Source organism: Phasianus colchicus, chromosome 1 (assembly GCF_987193195.1).
Source record: "Phasianus colchicus chromosome 1, bPhaCol1.hap1.1, whole genome shotgun sequence".
In the NCBI taxonomy this organism is placed as follows: Eukaryota; Metazoa; Chordata; class Aves; order Galliformes; family Phasianidae; genus Phasianus; species Phasianus colchicus.
The window spans coordinates 173589471-173607894 of NC_143436.1; the positions used below are offsets into that span (position 1 = coordinate 173589471).

Below are 18424 nucleotides of genomic sequence, written 5' to 3' on the forward strand. Positions count from 1 at the left end.
TGAGTAATTAAGACTCTTAACAAAGTCAGAAGCATGACAGCACTTGAAGAGTAGCATTTTATATGAACATTTCCAGAACACTTATCTGAGGTGCCTATGAACACAGGCACCTTCTAGCTTGATAAATATTCTGAAGGCCAGAAAAATACTTCCTGATTAAAAGCACTCTTTGGGCTTTTTTAGCTTCACATCTTCATCTGTTCTCTGCCTCTTTTCTTCATTAAGTACAAATGGATTTTATCTAGGCCACTTGCAGCATCTATCTGGTGTTGGTCCTAGTTTTCCAGTTGGTTTTCTAGAGAACTGGCTTCTAGCAGCCCCAGTACTTGAAGAGTTCAGCATTTGTCAGTGATGCAGCCACTATGCTGTAAGACTTTGGGCTCTCCTTTGGACTCCTTTGCATTGCTGTGAAACCACAGAGAGTGGTACTGTGCATAAGCATCACGACTCAAAGCTTCTGCATTTGGGTTGGAAAGAGGCAAGCAGTAACTCTGGGGTTGGATGCTGAATGCTATGACTTGTTTTCTGTATTTCTATGCTCATAAAAGCACCTGGTCAAGTCCAGTGGCACGTTGTTAACCCCATCACACTGTTCTAGGAATTCACATAGGTGGCTAAAATCAGTGTATCTAGCTCAAATCTTGGCAGACTGGCTGCCTGCTTAACAAGCAGACACTGTGCCCACTTGAAGTGAGGCACTCCTGCTTCTGTTTTCTCCTTGCCTACACCACATGCCCATCTTCTGACAGGAGTTCCATGTCCCCTATCTTCCAGAAAGATCTGGACAAATTACTGCAGGATTTCTTGTGGCAGACAGGCAGGAATTCCCTTGGGAAAAGAGAACGTGTTTGAGGATAGAAAACCTATGGAAAATGTCTGCGCATTAATTAAGTTAAAAGTAAAGAGGACAAGAGAACCTTGCTGGAAGTTTCCAAAGACTTAGAGAAATACATACAACTTCTAGAGTCTCAGATGTGCAGGGTACATCTCTGCCAATGAATGAAGCAATGCCCAGGAACATTACCAGTCTTGCTGAAGTGTTATGACAGGGCCTGGCCTGCTTTTTGTCTGTGCAGACAACAGCCTGGCAGACTTTCCCGGGCACGTCTTCGGCATGCAAACAGTGGGGACCATTCCCTGTGGGCTGTTTGCAGGCAGCCAGACTCAGAAACAGGCCATTCCTCGCCTGCTGGAAGTGTGGGGAAGCATTTTTAATTCAATAGTACAGAGTTCCTGTTAACTATGATAGCAATAAACTTTAAAAGGAGCTAATTTTTTAGAGAAAATTATCCCTAGGACAAAGCATTAAATCTTGGTGAGCTGGATGGTGGGCTACCTGTTGCTATCCTAGACCAACAGCACTGAATTTATGATTTACTGATGTACTTTTTTAAAAGACTCACTTTTTGGTCCTCTGGTGCTTTTGTAGGGCTGGGGAGCAGAGTATCATCGCCAAGATGTTACAAGCACGCCCTGCTGGATTGAGATCCATCTGCACGGACCATTGCAATGGCTGGATAAGGTTCTGACACAGATGGGCTCACCTCATAACCCCATCTCTTCCGTCTCTTAAGAATCATCTCTAGAATTCCCTTAGGATGGATGCTATTGCAGGCAGTGGCTTATAGGATTTCCAGTGAACAGAAGCTTCTATATGTAGATGTATGCAGATGTAAATATATCTATACATAGTCTACTCTCCTATTTTTTTTTTTCATGCTACGTTTTGTGGTTTCTAGTTATTCTGATGCCAGTACAATAAGTATAGGAATTCAGGTATAGAATATCTGTTCTCAAAATAAGCCAAGTTCCTGCAAAAGTGTCAAGCAGTTCCTATGAGCACCTTCATTCCCCAACCAAGCCAGTAAATGGTGCAAATTCTCAGCACTTTCACATGGATTCAGAAACCTGGCTGTAGCTGTTCCTAGTAGGTGAAATTCACCCTTCTGCAGGCAACAGAAGTCAAATATTGGCACCATTTATATTTGTTTTACATCCTAACTTCAGATCTGAGAGAGGACTTTAGGTGGTGCACAGGACTTAAGCAGAGAGAAGACTTTTCTCCAGTCAACTGAAGGATTAAACAGCAATTCCAGTCTGTCTCCGTACTGCAAGGCACTGTGGGACCACAGATCCTGTGAGGAGCTGAGACCCCTGGGTTTGGCAGGAGGAGAGAGCCCTTGGGATGCCTTTGGCTCTGGCGCCTTATCAGAGCATTCTGGACACATCTGAGTAGTCCGATACACTTAACACAGTAGTTTATGGTACTGCTGCACTGAAAAGCAACAAGCTCCTAAGAAAAAAAAGAAAATTTGAAGTATATGCCTAGAAGTTTAAAATCTAATTAACTTCCAGTGCTTTTTTTGCAAAGTACGTACATACTTACATATGTATCTGGCATGTAAACTGAATCCTATCCATTATACAGTATTGATGTTGTTTGTTTTGAAGTTAGGACTATCTGTAGTTAGACTACTGTGCTGATACCAAGGGTACGTCTAAAAGGGACTTGAACTGTGATTCAGGAAAAAGAAATGAAGTGTGCATTGAAGAACTGAGAAATGATATCATCATTCAGCTCAGGACAGTCTGCGTTGGGAACAGGAAGGCCCATGCTCACAAGATACAGTGAGGAGGAGGTGACAGGCAGGCAGGCTGTGCCCTGCACTGTGCCAGTCCTCGACCTGACTGCAGTGCCCTGGTTTGGCAGAGGGGCTCCTGGCATTTCATTAATACCATGGATGGTTTCTCATGCTGGATAGAGGCTTCAGCATTTGCGGTGTTGTGGCCTTGCCCGCACAGGATGGTGAGGCAGCATAAGCCATAAGCAAGAGAAGAGTGTGTCTATGTGTAACGCTTTCTTAACAGTTCCCTGTCTGTGGACCTGTAAGCAGGAGGAATTACGGTCTGTACTGTCATCCCCAGAGCCAGCCTTTCCATGTGCTGTTCTTTTCTGGTGAGCCATGGGAAACAGTACTGCATTTTGATGGTCCCCTTTACCTTGCTGAAAGGGTAAAGGATTATTTCCCTGCGAGCGTAACAGGCCCCTGAAAACTGCTTTGCAATAAAGGTCAACAAGAGTGGTAATTTCTCAAATCTCACACACTAGAATTACACTGAGAAAAATATTTTCTACATAATATTTCTTTTCTCCTCACACAGTATCTGGTGCTACACAATTTACTGCTTAATTACAAAAGAATGCGTGAAATCTTCAGGTACATTACATAGGCAAACCAAGTAATATTCACTGGAAATACTTTCTGTGTCTTTTAGATGCTATATAATGCCTGCTACGAGGTGGCAGTTATGAAAAGAGCAGAAGAATGCATAAAACAGAGGGCTTGCTTCCTTTAAACACACCATCAGCTGCCTCCAGCTTTGGCAGAGCACAGGAGGACAGATGGTTGTTAAGTTTTAGCAGAATTGCAGGTTTATAGGAAGTTCATAAATATGAAGAACTGTATTCTGTCACCATTTGCCATCAACATCATCAGTGTGGAGTAGGAAAAGCATGACCTGTGGCAGTGATTCCAGTACAGAGGTCCCACCCAAATTCCAGGCATGCTATTTACTGCTTTGCAGACTGAAGAAAGATGGATTTGGAAACAGACCTTCTCCTCAGCTCCCTTGGTCGCCAGTGTCACTGTATTTAGCTGTTGGTACCATTGTTTTCAGGGTGTCCATTGTGCCCTTTCCCCAGTTGTGCATTTCATATTGCTAATCCTTTTATTTAGCAGCTAAGGACAGGAAAATCAGCTCCCCTGTCCAGGATCTAGTACTGTTCTTTGTCCTAAATTCTTCTTTGCCTCTTAGGTTGAAACCTCCTCCCCTTCTCACGCAAAGAGAAGCCTAGGTGTTGCTTTTGGATGTCGCCAGTATTGTCTTCTCTCTCCCAGAGAGCAAAGGTGGCTGTGCTAAGGTGCACTGCTCTTGGGCAGCTTCAGAACCCAGTTTCCTGCTGATGCTGCAGAGGAAGAAGTGCAGACAGTGAAGAGAAGCAGTTTTTCTGAGGCGTCATTCATCTCATCATGAGGTCTTTCAGGTGGATCAGATACACTGCACCCTGAGCATTCTTCTGTCTGCCAACTGTGTGTAAGGGGAACACATGGTCAGAGATGGACTGCTACACTGGATGCATCCAAAAGGAGGTGAGGTGAGCCTGTGGGGAGGTGGCCTTACAGCCTGGTAATGATGCCTCCTCAGTGAGTGTGTGTTTTTTAAATGCAAGTTGGTAAATTCAGAGCAGCTTTTCCTTTCCTTATTTCTGCTCTTGCAGAAGTCTTCACACAGGTAGCCCTTTGGCCTCCATGCAGTCCATGTGTGCATCTCATTAAAGGCTGTCACCTTAATGTGCCCTTCCTCCTAAAGGAAAGAAGCAGGCATTTCTGGAGTGCACTTCTTCTGACCTACTTAAATGCCTACAGTAAGATGAGACAAATCATTTAACTATTTGCTGAAAGACCCTCAGAGTCTTCTCTAGTATGCGAATTAAAAATTAAAAATTCAGGTTTCTGATAATTTACAGCAAGGTACCTTTGTATTTCACTGTAATGCCTCCCCATTTTGGAAGGAGATCTTTTGTGCTCTAAGGTCCTCATGAACCCATCACCCTGTGTATTCAATTTATAGCCTTTAAAGGCATTCATTAATACCCAAGCTTTTCAGATGGACTTCCTGAGGGATTTAAAACCACTTACAGGGAGACTGCTTAGCTGAAGGCAGATTTTTTTAAATGTCTTTTGAGTCATCAACATCAAACCCTGTTGAAGGTTTCTGTGGAAAAGTACTGTGCATCAGCAGGCAGCAATGGGAGTTTGGTCAGGCCATGGCATAAAGAACATCCATCATGATACTCAGACCTCTTGTTTTCTTGTTAAGTAGTTGAGAAGAGACTGTCTAATTGCTGCCAGTTCATCTGCAGCACCAGTGTTAATGTGCTGTTCACATCCATAGGGGACTGACGCAGGTCTTACGCTGCCTGAAGCCATTCCAATGGCACTGCTGCTCTCCTTGTGCCCAAAAGTTGCACTGCAACAGACAGTCAATATGATGGCTGGAGCACTCAGAAGCGCAGCACGGGCTTTGCCTCCCTTCAAATCCCTCCTTACAGAGAACTCAGCCAGCAAGCACCGTGTTAAGCCTTCCCACAGCCTGAACAGCCTCCTTGGAGAGCTCTCTGCCTTGAGCAGGGTGTCAGAGTGGGTGCCCCAGAGACCCCTTCTGGTTTACGTCGTTCTGTGGCTCTGTGCAGACGTTCAATGGTAACTGGTTGTCACAGGCAGGAGTTCTCTGTTAGTGGAGACAGTGTCAGGATGAAGCATGTTTATTTACCCTGAGCTATTTCTGCATGAGTTCAGTGCAGGACAGAGTTGTTAGATACTAACATTTCATGAGTATAAAACCAGCACTGGAAACATCTCTCGTTGTAAACATCATCCCATCACATAGCTCTTAAAATGGAGCAAATCGGGCATTTGTGACTACAGCTTTGTCTAATCCACCCGTGTTCATCCTTGCTTCTGGCAAGCATCCCTGGCTGATAAGTGCTGCAAGTCAAAGTCTCAGCAGTACTGCACAAACCACTGGATATGCAGAGGCTGCTCAGGCAGACATGTCAGCTCCTTGGTTGGATGCAAACAGTCAAGGAACTCAATAGGCCTTAGTAGACTTTGAAGGGGTCTCAAGTACACGGCTCTTTATTGACTTCTCTGGTGCTGAAAACCTGAATGGGCATTTAGTCTTTGTTCAGTGGAGAGAAATTGCTCAGTATCTCTAGTGCACACAATATGCACCAGCTTAAGAAGCAGCCTTTAATTTGTGACCATCACCTACTCATGGGAGCTCCAGAGTGGTCAGGAGTGACCAGAATCCTGTTGTCTGTTTCATCCCAGCTTGCTCGGGTGTGCTTTATGTTGCATTGCCATACTGCTGCCACACTTACCTGCTAGGGAGGTGAGGCGTAAGTCCAGCCAAGAGCACACCTCCACTTGCACCAGAGCTGGTGCCTGTACAGTTTGGTCTGGTGGTTGGTGACTCTGCCCGTGGCAGGGAGATAAAAACTAGATGATCTTTGAGGTCCTTTTCAACCCAGGCCATTCTATGATTCTATGACAGGTAATGAGGCAGGTCATGTCTCTTCTGCAAGACAAACATAACCACTATGTCCTTCAGTCAACTACTCTTCGAATATAGCCAATGTGAACATTTGCAGCTAATTGTGAACAGTTTTTAGATCTTCAGTCATAGTGTTTTTATTATCCATGAATGCTGCTATTTTATAGTCTGTGTTAATCTTCAAATAATATTGCATATGAATAGCATAGAAAGAAATAGACCAATCATTTAGTAATTTTAAATACAGACCTCATCAGCAAAGAAAAGCTAGAAGAAAATTGGTAAAGTCTGACCCATTGCACTTCCACTGTAGCAAGCACATCATCTGTTTCAAAATGATCATTTGATGCTTAGGTGTGTGTTACATCTTACTGATTCAGTTATGTCCAAGAGATGCTTTGCAAACAAGAGAGCAAGAGAACAAACAAGCAAGCAGAGAGAAGGCACCTCTAGATAATTTTTTTACTTATTCAAGCAATTGGAGTTCAGTTTTTAATTATTTATAATACTTTATAAGTACAGGTTAAGCATATCAGAGCGTGTTTTCTTCAGACAATTCAGTGTTAGCAGTTTAATCTGCCATTTCAGTATCACCTCTGTGATTTAAATTGGGCTGAGAAGTTAGACAAGAAAGCAAAAAAACAGGCCTTGGTATGGATTGACGGAGCCATAATCCTGCAGGGATGTATGCAACCAAGGGGTCGTAGTGGTAGATTTGAGCAAAGTGTGGGGTTTTTTGTGTAAAGTTCTAGCTATCACAGCCTGGTGCAGAAAAGAACTGTGAAATACATAAAGATTTAATGGTACCACTTCTGTCTACGAACAATTCTGCCCTCTCTCTTTTCCATCACAGTTGAGGCAAAACTTCACCACCTAGAAGAAAGTAAGTAGTATTTGCAGTTAGTGAGATTCTGTAAAAACAGTGTGGATCACTGTGTAAATAATGCTACTTGGACTCTTGCCTCTCGAGAACAAAAAAATCTCAGAGACATGCTTATTTTCAGGAGCCTGAGGCATTGGGGCAGCTCAGTGTCCTCTATCAGCCCCATGCCCTGACACAGAAATACAACCACTGCTAATCAAGTGGATGTTCTCCCAAGCATTCCTCTTGTTGCATTTGATTTGAGGCATCCTGAAGTCAACATATTTAGCCTGATGTTTGAACAGCACACTTCTCAACACACTCCATTTTCTTTGGCTGGAACTATTCTATTGTAAAAGGGATTATTCACGTCTTGTGTTTTACTGTTAATAAAGTTATTTCTGATTTAAGAACTTTGTCTTGTTCCTTCCTATTTTCTTATTTGAAAGTGATTGGCTTTGGAAAGCTGTAGGTCCCCACCTGACAACCAGTGACTTTGGAAACTGGTGCTTTTAGGAAGCCTTTATTCATACAGGACTTATGCAAGAAGATCAGTGGGATGTCCCAGCAGAATGGGATGCTAATATATAAATGGACTGAACATTTTCATGGCGTAAAATCTGCCTGGTATAAAGTATATGCATCCCTCATTAGCTCTGCTGTGGTAGATTTGAAGATTCAGGAGGATGGTCCAGCTTACTTTGAGAAGAGGCCGACCTGATCAGACAGATTTGCAGTTGTGCAGATTGAAGGAAAAATGTAGGCAAATGTTCTTTTTTTATACAAGTCAGGTTTTAATTTTCCTAAAATTCATTATCTATGTTCTGCAGTACAGAAACATGAACAGATAATGGTCTTGAAACCGTGTTGACACTGCTGGGTCACACACCTCCTGAAAATCCCATCTGACACTGCCCAAACAGGACAGCCCAGCTACCAGCATGTTTGAAGTCTACACCAGCTTGTAAGGCACCAACATCACAGACCACTAGAAATACAGGATAGCTGAGATTCACATCAGTGAACTTGCACTTCAGCAAGTTGCATTTATTTTGAGATAACTATCTTATTAAACACTGTCTGTTTTAACACATTCACAAAATCACACAATGGCCAGGCTTGGAAGGGACCTCAAGGATCACAAACCTCCAACACTTCCACCACAGGCATGGCCACCAACCTCCACATTTAATACTAGACCACGCTGCCCAAGCCCCCACCCAATCTGGCCTTGAACACCTCCAGGGACGGGACATCCACACCCTCTCTGGGCAGCCTGTTCCAGCACTCCACCACTCTCTCTGTAAAGAACTTCCCCCTGACATCCAACCTAAATCTTCCCTCCCTCAACTTAAGACCATTTCCCCTTGTTCTGCCATTATCTATGCTTTCAAAGAGTTGAATATCATCCTATACCTCTTCTACCCTGTGCTCCTCCACCATCTAAGCACGCCAGCTCATGCTTGGTAAGTGCTATGCAAAAGCTGGTAAATGCATCATCTTTGAGCTGTTTTGTGTGTGCGCGCATCCATCTGTTATGACTCTGTGTTGTATCTCAGCTATGGGCTGAACATGAGAACAAAAACTATTAGTAGGTTCTTACCTGCCAGGCTGCAGCAGGACAGGCTGTGCCCCAAGGCATACTGAATTCAGCTACCACGTAGGTAATGTAAGCCTGCCATAAAACTAGGAATTGCAAACGTCCACAGCACACAGTGCCTCTGCCACTGCCCAAAGAAAATATTAAGGAAAAAAAGAAGTGTAAGCACTTTGTTAAACCTCATTTGGCTTGAGAGGGAATCTGATAAATGTTTATTAGTATCTAAAAGGAAGCAGGAGGTAAATAAATGATGCAGGTTCTTTGTGGTGTGTAGCGTTAGGACAAGGAGTAACGGCCTAAAACTTGAACATAGGAAGATCTGCACTAACATGTAGAGGAACTTCTTTATGTTAAAGGTGACAGAGCACTGGAACAGGCTGCCCAGAGACATTGTAGAGTCTCCTATGGAGACCTGCCTGGGCACCCACCTGTGCAACCTATTGTAGGGTACCTGCTTTGGCACAGGGTTGGACTCAGTGATCTCTTAGGTTCCTTCCAAGCCCTGCAATTCTGTAAGAACAGATAAAAGGTATCAATGCACTCAACAAAATGTGTTTAGTCAGTCTTTGGAAATATATCAAATCAATAAATGTAGAGAATCCAACATTTGAACTGCTTCAGTGGTACATGATTAACAAAAGCTTGTCCAGACATGGCTGTTTCAACCAGATTTACTGCCATCTTCATTTATAACTTACTTTGGATCTAAAACCTAATAAAATCAAATTGAACAGTGCACATCTACGCTATACTAAATAACTGCACTACACTAGATAAAAGGTAGCTGGGCTGTATAAGTGTTTGCAAAATAGGCCTACACAACTTACTATTGTTACGACATTCAGGCACTGCATTAAGTTCTCATTTTCAGATGCATGTACACTTCAAAGTTTAAGGAAGGCATGCAAAAATTTCTTCCATGAGAAACTGACATAAGTAATTACTATGAAATCAACATCAGATATCTCATCTACAGATATCAAAACAATCATCTAAAAATAAATTTCATCCTAGAAAACTATTTTTCTCTATTGCAGTATAGGTTCAGCTTTCCTTTTGTGGTTGTTTTCCACTTCACACTTCTGTTCCCAGTGAAAACACAGGCCCACTGCTCAGTGGGCAGCACACCTATGGACAAAGCATAGAGAAGGCTGACATACTTACTTGGTGCTTCTTGTCTCTTGGTTTTTCCTGGCAAAGCTTGTCCTCTACAAGCCCCATTCTGCAAGCCTCATAGCAGTGTATGTGAAGCAGTACCCATAAGAGAAAAAGTCTTCCACAAAAAGGAATGCTTATGCTGTTCAAGACACGCACAAATCTATGAGACCAAATGAGATGCCAAGGATGATGCAGGAGCTGGCCAGTATCATTGCATGGCCTCACTCTTATCATTTCAGAAAGGTCAGAGTGACCAGGGGGAGGTGTGTTACCATAGGACAAAGGAAGATTACACCCATCATCAAGAAGGGAAAGAAGAATCCAGGAAACTACAAGCTGCTCAGTCTCACGGGGCAGATTCTCCTCAAAACTATTTCCAAGCCCATATGTGACAGGACTGTGAGTGAACAGCAATTATACACAGGTAAATGACAGCAGACCAACTGATTGCCATCCAAAATGCAACACGTCGCTCTGCAGGCAAGAGGGGGAGAAAACAGTGTGCATCTTGACTTCTGCAAGGTCTTTGAGATGACACCCTGTAATAACCTACTCAAACTGCTTATATATGGACTGGATAAATGCTAAACTGAGTAAAAAAAAAACACATGTCCATGTGTGGTTTTAAAAAGTTTTGAAGGTGATCAAACACCACTGACAGAAACTGCAAAAATTCCTGGAGATCAAAACCCAAGTGGGTGAGGAGGCCACTCCAGGTCCAACTTACCTAATTCTACTACAGATTTTAAAGTGGCTTATACCTTTCATTCTAGAAGATCCCATGTTTGATAAATTTAGAAATATACAAAAATAAGAAAAAACCCACAACCCAAATTACATCTTAAATGGCCATTTAATCAGTTAGATTATTAATAATGGATTAGTTTAGATGCAAGAATGTTCCTATCTTCAGAAAAAGGCTTCTATCAGTGGTACAGCACATCCTCCTATCTGCTGAGGCAAGTGTATTACATAAAACAGAGAGTGTTTTTATCGTTCTGTTAGTGAAAAGGAAACTTGAGCACTTTTTTTCCCAAGTATTAGTTCCTAAGAAATGCAGAGAAAAATGTAGAAAGTAAAAAAAAAACCCACAGTTAAATAGAATACAGATACAACTGCAATGAAAAAAAATCACAAGTAAGGACTCCAACTACTATAAGACTATATGCAGAAATATTTTTAAAGCTGAGAGCATGGTGTCTCCAAAAATACAATATATATGGTACAATGAATATAGTATAACGAAGAATTAATTGGTTTTGAATAGATGCAGAGGGACAACACCAACTAAAATTTCTGAAACCATTTCATTACAATCACTTGTGTTCATCCAGTAAAAGCAAATGCCCTTAGAGCATGTTTTACATCATATCTTCCTTGAGAAATAATTGAAACAAATTCCTTGAGAATTTAATAATGGCAAATAATGTGATAAAACCAGAAATGGGAAAGCAGCAGAGGAAAAATAACTATCAGTGAAACTGGCAAAGGCCAAGTTGGATACCTGGGATTATTTCATTTTTCAGAAGTGTCCAGACAGAGCTGTTGGCCTAAATGCTTTCCTAAGATGACCGTCTAAAACAATAGAACAAGTGCTTCCTTATAATGGGCTGAAATTATACATTTTCACAAATATGCTAAAATAACCTTAAAGTGGGAACACAACAGTTTTCATGTCACCTAGCCAGAGCTAGCCATTTTAATACAGAAAATAAACACAAAGCAACATACAAATGTAACCAAACAACAACAAACAAAAGAAATAAAATTAAAAAACACAGATTTACTCAAACACTTATTGGTCCAGAACTGCTGGTACAAAATTTTTGGATCTCTTTTTTTAGAGAACAACTTACACAACGCTGAATACAAAAATCCCTACTGAACAGTTTTTATACATACAAAAAGCACAGCTTATAAAAACCCATAAGACTGACAAACACTCCTGAACAGGTATTATTCAGCGGATCGAACTGCTGCAATATCAAAGTAGTACTTCAATAAGCACCTCCACCATTCAGACAGCTTCAACTAGGAAATACGGTTTAATAACAAAACTTGGGATTCATTACTTAAATAAGGTGTTTGGATTCTTTACCAAATCAACTGCAAGTTCGTCTGAATTGGCTGAAAACCTGAGAAGTCCAGCACTTGAGCTGATTAGCTATCAGTTGTCTTACTAACATAATTTTAACTATACTTTTTTGGAAGAGAAAGGACTACAAATGCACAGTCCCGTTTGACATTTTGGAGGCATTTGCTGTTAAAAACCTTAAGCATTTGAGTTAAAAGCTTTAACTTACTCACAAGTGAGGATGTGTTACAAGGTGGTCCTCCAAAATAACTTTACAAAACAAGGTCCAACTCTCCCACTGCATACACTGCATCTCTAACTCTTCTCCAAAGCACTTTTCTATTTCTTCCCATTTGGAGATTTTGAACACTTATTCCTTTACATGCTTTGCACAGACAGGGAAGCATTTCAAACCTACTCAACTTGCATATAATGAATACAAAGCAGGAGGAGCACCTGATTTATGCTTTTCTGAGCCACTGGTTGAATTCTTGATGGCATGTTGTCTTTAGCCTTTAGTGCAAGATTATACTGGATATAAGCTTCTCATATCCCTGAGGAATTGCTGTTAAGTCATGCCACAGGACTGGCTCAAATTGGACTTTATTTCACAACTTCCATAGAAAGTAACTGACTTCCTTCAATGATTGTCATCAAAGAGTGACTTGTTTAACAGTAAATCTTCATATAGAAAAATGTTAATCTAGTGGAAGACTTTGGTAGGAAAAGGGTGTACAGCTAAACATTACTGACATAAACAAATTTCCATTAAAAAGAAAAATCAAACTAAGTTTTAAAAAGAATCAAGAAATACTCCTCCAGATTTACTCACAAGTTTGCAGACACCCAAGCAGCTCAAAACATCAAAGTGCAAACAAGAACCAAGTAAAATACATGACAGCAGCTTTACTTTTCCTTTAAACATTTACATTTTTTATATTTGAAGAAAATATACATCCTATTCCTCCTTCAGAACCAGACTCATCTGCAGGTCACGATCTGTTCTCATTACCCAGGTGCTCCTTGAAACTGCTGCTGCCGTTGTTCCAAAGCCTGCTGACTTAACAGCTGCTGTTGTTTCTGTAGAAACTGCACTACTTCTGGACTTCTGAGCAGGGACTGCAAGGCAAAAAAGCAGACTTGACTTAAAGGAATCAAAGAACTGAAATATCACCCCTTAGTGATGAATTACAAAACACAAAAAAGTCAAAAGATGAGAGTATTTAAAACTGTTTGCATCTTAACCTCTAACCTAGAATGGGAAAGCCAAATAGGAGCTGGTTAAATGAATACATCTGAAGAAATTCCACTGCTGATCATGATGCTGATTATCACTGGACATGAGATTTTAAGAATGAACTGCCTTTAAGTCAGCTTAGATGAAAGTGAATGAACAGAAATTTGCTGAAACAAGTGGAAGGAGAGGAACAAGCCTAAAGCTGCAGATGGATACTTGCAAAGAGCACTGCTTAACCCTTTCCAAACAGTCACAGCCTGCCTTCCAACCAACAAACATCATTCTCATTCCTGCAAGGTGACAACACAAGTGTTTGTAAGGCCAGATAGCACATCAAGTTGGGAAGTGATCATCCAAAATATAAAGCAGGAAAAGAGTTATTTTTCAGTTGAATTAATTCCCTAGGTTGGCTGTTCTTTGAACGCAACGGACATCTCACTGCATCAGGTACTGCTACCCTGCAACTCAGATTTACAGCAAAAGGGACCAGCAGTTTCCAGGTAAGGGCAGAGAACTTTATGCTATTACAAAGTGATTCTGCAGAGACTACAGCTGAAAACAACAATTCTGCAGACAACTTAAACCTCCAACTGCACTGGATAGTTAAGATTACTAACAACAACTGTCTCACTGAATAGATGTGCAGCCTGCTTCTCCATACTTACATTAGTTTTCTCAAGTTACTTCACTTTACAGGGTAGTTCTGTTTTACAGCATTTCAATGAATTCTTTCCCATTCTACTACCCCTGACTGCTGCAGCCTCTGATACAAAACACAAGTACTTCCACTCACAGCTATGGATGAAGTATTCAATAAAATTAGTCTGTATACTTAAGATTTCTCTGATGTTTCTTTAAGAACTCTGAACAAGGGCTGCAAGGATTCTAAAACTGCTTTGCACTGCTAACAGAGAGCAGGCAGACAGTTCTATTAGCTTCTGGTGGAAGGAGACTGTAAGAAAACCAACGAAGTAGAAAGAATTGCAATGAAAAAGCCCAAACAATAGTTAAGTACTGAATTATTCCCTTTCATTAGGCACAATTCTTTAAAAAGACTTACAGAAGCAACACTAGTGTTTCAAACCTTATAACCTATGCCATCCGTGCAGTCCACATGCTCAGTTTGTTCTACCAACAAATAGTATGCAATTTTGAGAGTGATACAATAAGCCTACCAAATTTACAATAGCAGAGTTTACAGAAGAACAGTGTAGGGACTTCAAGTCTATCTGAAACTTTACAGAAAAGTTGGTTAACCAATTAAAACCTACCTAGTACAACAAAAAAAAAAAAACCAACTTCAGTTAACAAAGCAACAATCAATAAATTCAGTAACCTTTCCATTTCAGGCAGCAGCAGTCAGACACCTGAACTGCAACATATTTAACATCTGAAGATATGCACATGCATCACTGAACTGATTTTTATCTTTCACAAAGGGTGACAGCGAAACATTGCTACACCACTTTCGTGTATCCGAGTTCCAGACCTCTAAGACGACATAACTTACCAGTCTCTTTTTATTCAATACTTGTTCTAAAAGAGTCGGTCTTGCTGGGCGATCTCCAATGGAGCCTGTTCTCTGTTTTGTAGCAGAAACTGAACCTTCAACACAATCCTGAGCGTTAAAGACAAAATAAAATAGAGAAGTGAGCCTGGTATCATACATTTACTTTTTACTGCTGAAGAATCTTAAGAGTAAAGAATCTGGTAGTCTTATTGATCTGCAGAGGAAAATAACAGCAACAGAACGCAATTGTATTTATTCAACATCTGGTCTCTTTTCCTTTCCACATTATCTTCACTGTTCCATCAGTCACAGAGAATGTTCCAGCAATACAGACGAGTTAATCTTCTAAACTTCAAAACAAACCAAGTTAGGTGCTCAAAAAACATTTCATATTGTACTGAGGGACGTGGTTTAGTGGGAAATACCGTCGATAGGCGGGCAGCTGGACTGGATGATCTTGGAGGTCTCTTCCAACCTTGGGGATTCTATGATCCTAAGTTACTATGGTTAGTTCATGCCCTGAATTTGACCGTGTTTCTTGTAAGTGAAGTCATTCAAAACACTTCAGTCTTGTTTGTGTAAGTGAACTACGTTTAGCATTTGCAGTTGGGTAGGAGTGACAATTTTTTTTTAACAGCAAAACAAAACATACTTCATTATGCTAGCACGGACTTGTCAAAGCCACATGCAAGAAACAATAAAATTTACATACTTTTCATTTGCATTTTTATCCTGTTCCTTGTACAACCACCACTTACGAATTAGAGCTACACTGTTCAGAAGACATTCTATGATGTTCTACAGAGAAAATATTCACACTTTGGAAAGTTTCAGTCACGTTGACCTTAAGCAGATCACATTCACAACTTAGGACATCTTCTTTGGCTTTCCACTGTTTCTCCCCTCCTGCCCAACAGCCTCCTCAAACTTACAAATCTCTATCAATACTTCCCTTCTATCTGAAAGGCTTAAGAGCAGAACAATCATCTAACCCAACAGTCTTTCACTTTAATCCTGTCCACAAAGATGAGAAGTAAAACCTCTATTAAGAATCTGACTCCAGAGGTGCTTGGCGAGGCCAAAAAATATACTACTAGCGCAACAAAACAGCGCACCAAGTTTAGCAAAGAATCATAGAATGGTTTGAGTTGGAAGGGACCTTTAAGATCATTTAGTTCCAACTCTATAGAAGGGACAGCTCCCCCTCGACCAAGTTGCTCACAGCCCCATCCAGCCTGACCTTGAATGCTTTCAGGAAAGGGGCACCCACAGCCTCACTGGGCAAACCGTTCCAGTGTCTCAACACCTGCACTGTAAATAATTTCTTCCTGATATCTAGTCATAATCTACCCTCTTCCAATTTAAAGCCATTTCCCCTTGTCTTGTTGCCACATCTCTTTATAAAAAGTCCTGCTATCCTTATTTCTCCTGCAGGTTCAGGCCTTGAAGTTGTTACATTCCAACCAACTTGGGAGAAACAAGCCCTTGGTTACCCAGCATGCAGCAATCACTACTGCATACCACACACCAATAACCTTCAACCCATTGCTACACAAAATGCTCAAATTGTATACCTCTCCCATATTCCCTCCTGAGTTATGGGGACTATTTCTATTGCCAGTCCGATTGTGCTGAATTATTAGGAAAGGAATAAAGAATGCCATACTACCAGTATGTAAACCCAGAATTCATTTGCATCTTGGTTACTGCATGCAATAGTTGTTTTTTCCTCTCAACCGAGAAAGAAACAGAATCACAGAATGGCTTAGCAGGGAACTCAAAGATCATCAAGTTCCAAGCCCTGTGCTGTGGGCAGGGTTGCCAGCTACTAAATTGAGCACTAGATCAGGCTGCCCAGTGTGCAACCCAACCCAGCTGTGAACACCTCCAAGGATGGGGCACCCGCAGCCTCTCTGGGCAGCTGTGCCAGCACTTCGCCACCTTGTCAGTGAAAAGTTTCCTTTCAAATCTAACTTAAGTCTCCCATCCTTCAACTTAAAGTTGTTTCCCCTTGTCTTATCGCTATGTACCCACGCACATAGTTTTTAAACTTAATCCCCCTCCCTCTCATTAGCTCTCTGTAAGGCTGCAACGACGCCTCGCTCGAACCTTCCGCCCTGCAGGCTGAGCAGCAACTGGAGCTGGAGACGCTTCAAAGGGGGAAAGCGGGCAGAAGCACACGAGTTCCCGCCGCAAAACGAACGCAGCGGATGAAGCACGAAGCGGGCCGCGCTGGCCGCAACCGCTTTTCCACCCGCGGCGCCCCGCAGCCCGGCGGCCCCCCGCCTCACCTCAGCCCTGGGGCCGCCCCCCGCGTTGGCCGCCGCGGCGCCGCCGCCGCCCAGGGCCTGGTCGCTCTTCTTGCGCTTGTACTTGTCCTTGTACATCTTGTTGCGGTGCCGCTTGCACATCCACGGCTTGCGCTGCTTCGCCACCTGCGTGGTGGTCTCGCTGCAGCCCTGGTAGGTGCAGCTCTTGCAGCCGCCGCCCGCCGCCGCCGCCTCGCCGCTGGAGGCCGCCGCCTGCTCCTCCTCCTCCAGCTCCTCGGGGCTGGCCGTGCTCTCGCCGCCCGCCGCCGCCGTCTCCTCCTCTCCCGCTTCGGCCTCGCCGTCGCCGGGGCCCAGCTCGTAGAACAGCATCAGGCCGCCCGAGGCGGACGGCGGCGCGTCGGCGCCCGGCAGCACTCCGCCTCCCGCCGCCGCCTCCTCCTCGCCGCCGCACGGCTGCATCACGAGCAGCGCCAGCTGCGGCGGCGAGGAGGAGGAGGAGGCGGACGAGGAGGCGGAGGACGGGGGAGCGGCGGCGGGGCTGGCCCGCAGGACGCCGGTCAGCGAGCCCGCCGCGCCCGACGGCGCCTCAGCCCGCAGCTGCCCCAGCGCGCAGGCGCCGCCGCCCCGCGCTCTCCGCGCATGCACGGCAGGGCCGCCTGCCTGCCGCCATCTTGTCGCCAGCGGAAGAGCTCCTTCGTGGCGCAGCTTCGCGCTGCGTGCTGGAGTTTTGTCTTGCGGCTCTCCGGTGAAGAACCGCGTCCCAGCTGTGTCACAGCAGTTGGTGTGCGCTGGGCTTATCAGTTCCTTGTCTAGCATGCATGTGGAAATGGGTGTGGCTGACTGCACACACGCTGTCCTGATGAGGGTCTGCGTGTGCACCGTGCCTTGGCTGTGCTTGTAGCCAGCGGGAGAGGGGTACCCAGAGGTGCTGCTGTGCTTCCGCTTTGCCTCCTTGTGAATCATAGAACCATAGAGTGGCTTGGGTTGGAAGGGACGCCAAGGATCATGAGGCTCCAACCCCCCTGTCGCATGCAGGGTCACCAGCCTTCAAATTTAATACTACATCAGGTTGCCCAGGGCCCCATCCAACCCGGCCTTGAACACCTCCAGGGATGGGGCATCCACAACCTCTTTGGGCAACCCGTTCCAGCACCTCACTGCTCTCTCTCTGAAAAACTTCTCCCCAACATCCAATCTAAACCTTCCCTCCTTCAGCTTAAAACCATTTCCCTTTGTCCTATCACCAAGTGAAAGGTTGATTCCCTTCCTTTTTATAATCCCCTTTTATATACTGGAAGGCTGCAGTGTGATGTTTTCACAATCTTCTCCAGGCTGAGCAAGCCCAACTCCCTCAGCCTGTCTTCTTAGAGGAGGTGCTCCAGCCCTCTGATCATCTTTTGGCTCTCCTCTGGACCCTCTCCAACAGCTCCACATCTTTTCTGTGTTTTGGGCCCCAGACCTGGATGCAATACTCCAAATGGGGCTGATATAGGTTGCTTTTTTTTAGCAATAGGGATTGTATGTTAGTTTAAGAACCAGTACATTAGCAAAACAAATCCATAAGTGATAGTCTAAAACTTTCCATTTCAGCTTTAG

General features: G+C 43.3%; 2 protein-coding genes across 2 annotated transcripts in view; one reads left to right on the top strand and one right to left on the bottom strand.

The window, feature by feature from the left end:
* SMAD9 (SMAD family member 9) overlaps positions 1-7310 on the top strand; it is a 41618-nt gene extending 34308 nt beyond the window's left edge. Inside the window, exon 8 of the mRNA XM_031615696.2 lies at positions 1430-7310. Coding sequence (XP_031471556.1) covers positions 1430-1573 — 144 coding nt within the window. The 3' untranslated portion in view covers positions 1574-7310. The remainder of the gene's footprint in view (positions 1-1429) is intronic.
* Positions 7311-11405: 4095 nt separating this feature from the next.
* On the bottom strand, positions 11406-17662 carry RFXAP (regulatory factor X associated protein). Its single transcript, XM_031615710.2, has 3 exons — positions 16850-17662; positions 14559-14666; positions 11406-12930 (listed from the first exon to the last, which is right to left on the bottom strand). The coding sequence occupies exons 1-3, from the start codon at positions 17642-17644 to the stop codon at positions 12820-12822; spliced, it is 1014 nt and encodes a 337-aa protein (XP_031471570.2). The 5' UTR covers positions 17645-17662; the 3' UTR covers positions 11406-12819.
* Between the last annotated feature and the right edge of the window lie 762 nt (positions 17663-18424).

Coding starts and splice junctions, on each gene's coding strand:
- RFXAP (XM_031615710.2), bottom strand. CDS start 17,644: ATGCTAGACAAGGAACTGATAAGCCCAGCGCACACCAACTGCTGTGAC. Junction 14,667..16,849: donor GGGGCGGCCCCAGGGCTGAG/GTGAGGCGGGGG, acceptor TTTAACGCTCAG/GATTGTGTTGAAGGTTCAGT. Junction 12,931..14,558: donor TATTGAATAAAAAGAGACTG/GTAAGTTATGTC, acceptor TTTGCCTTGCAG/TCCCTGCTCAGAAGTCCAGA.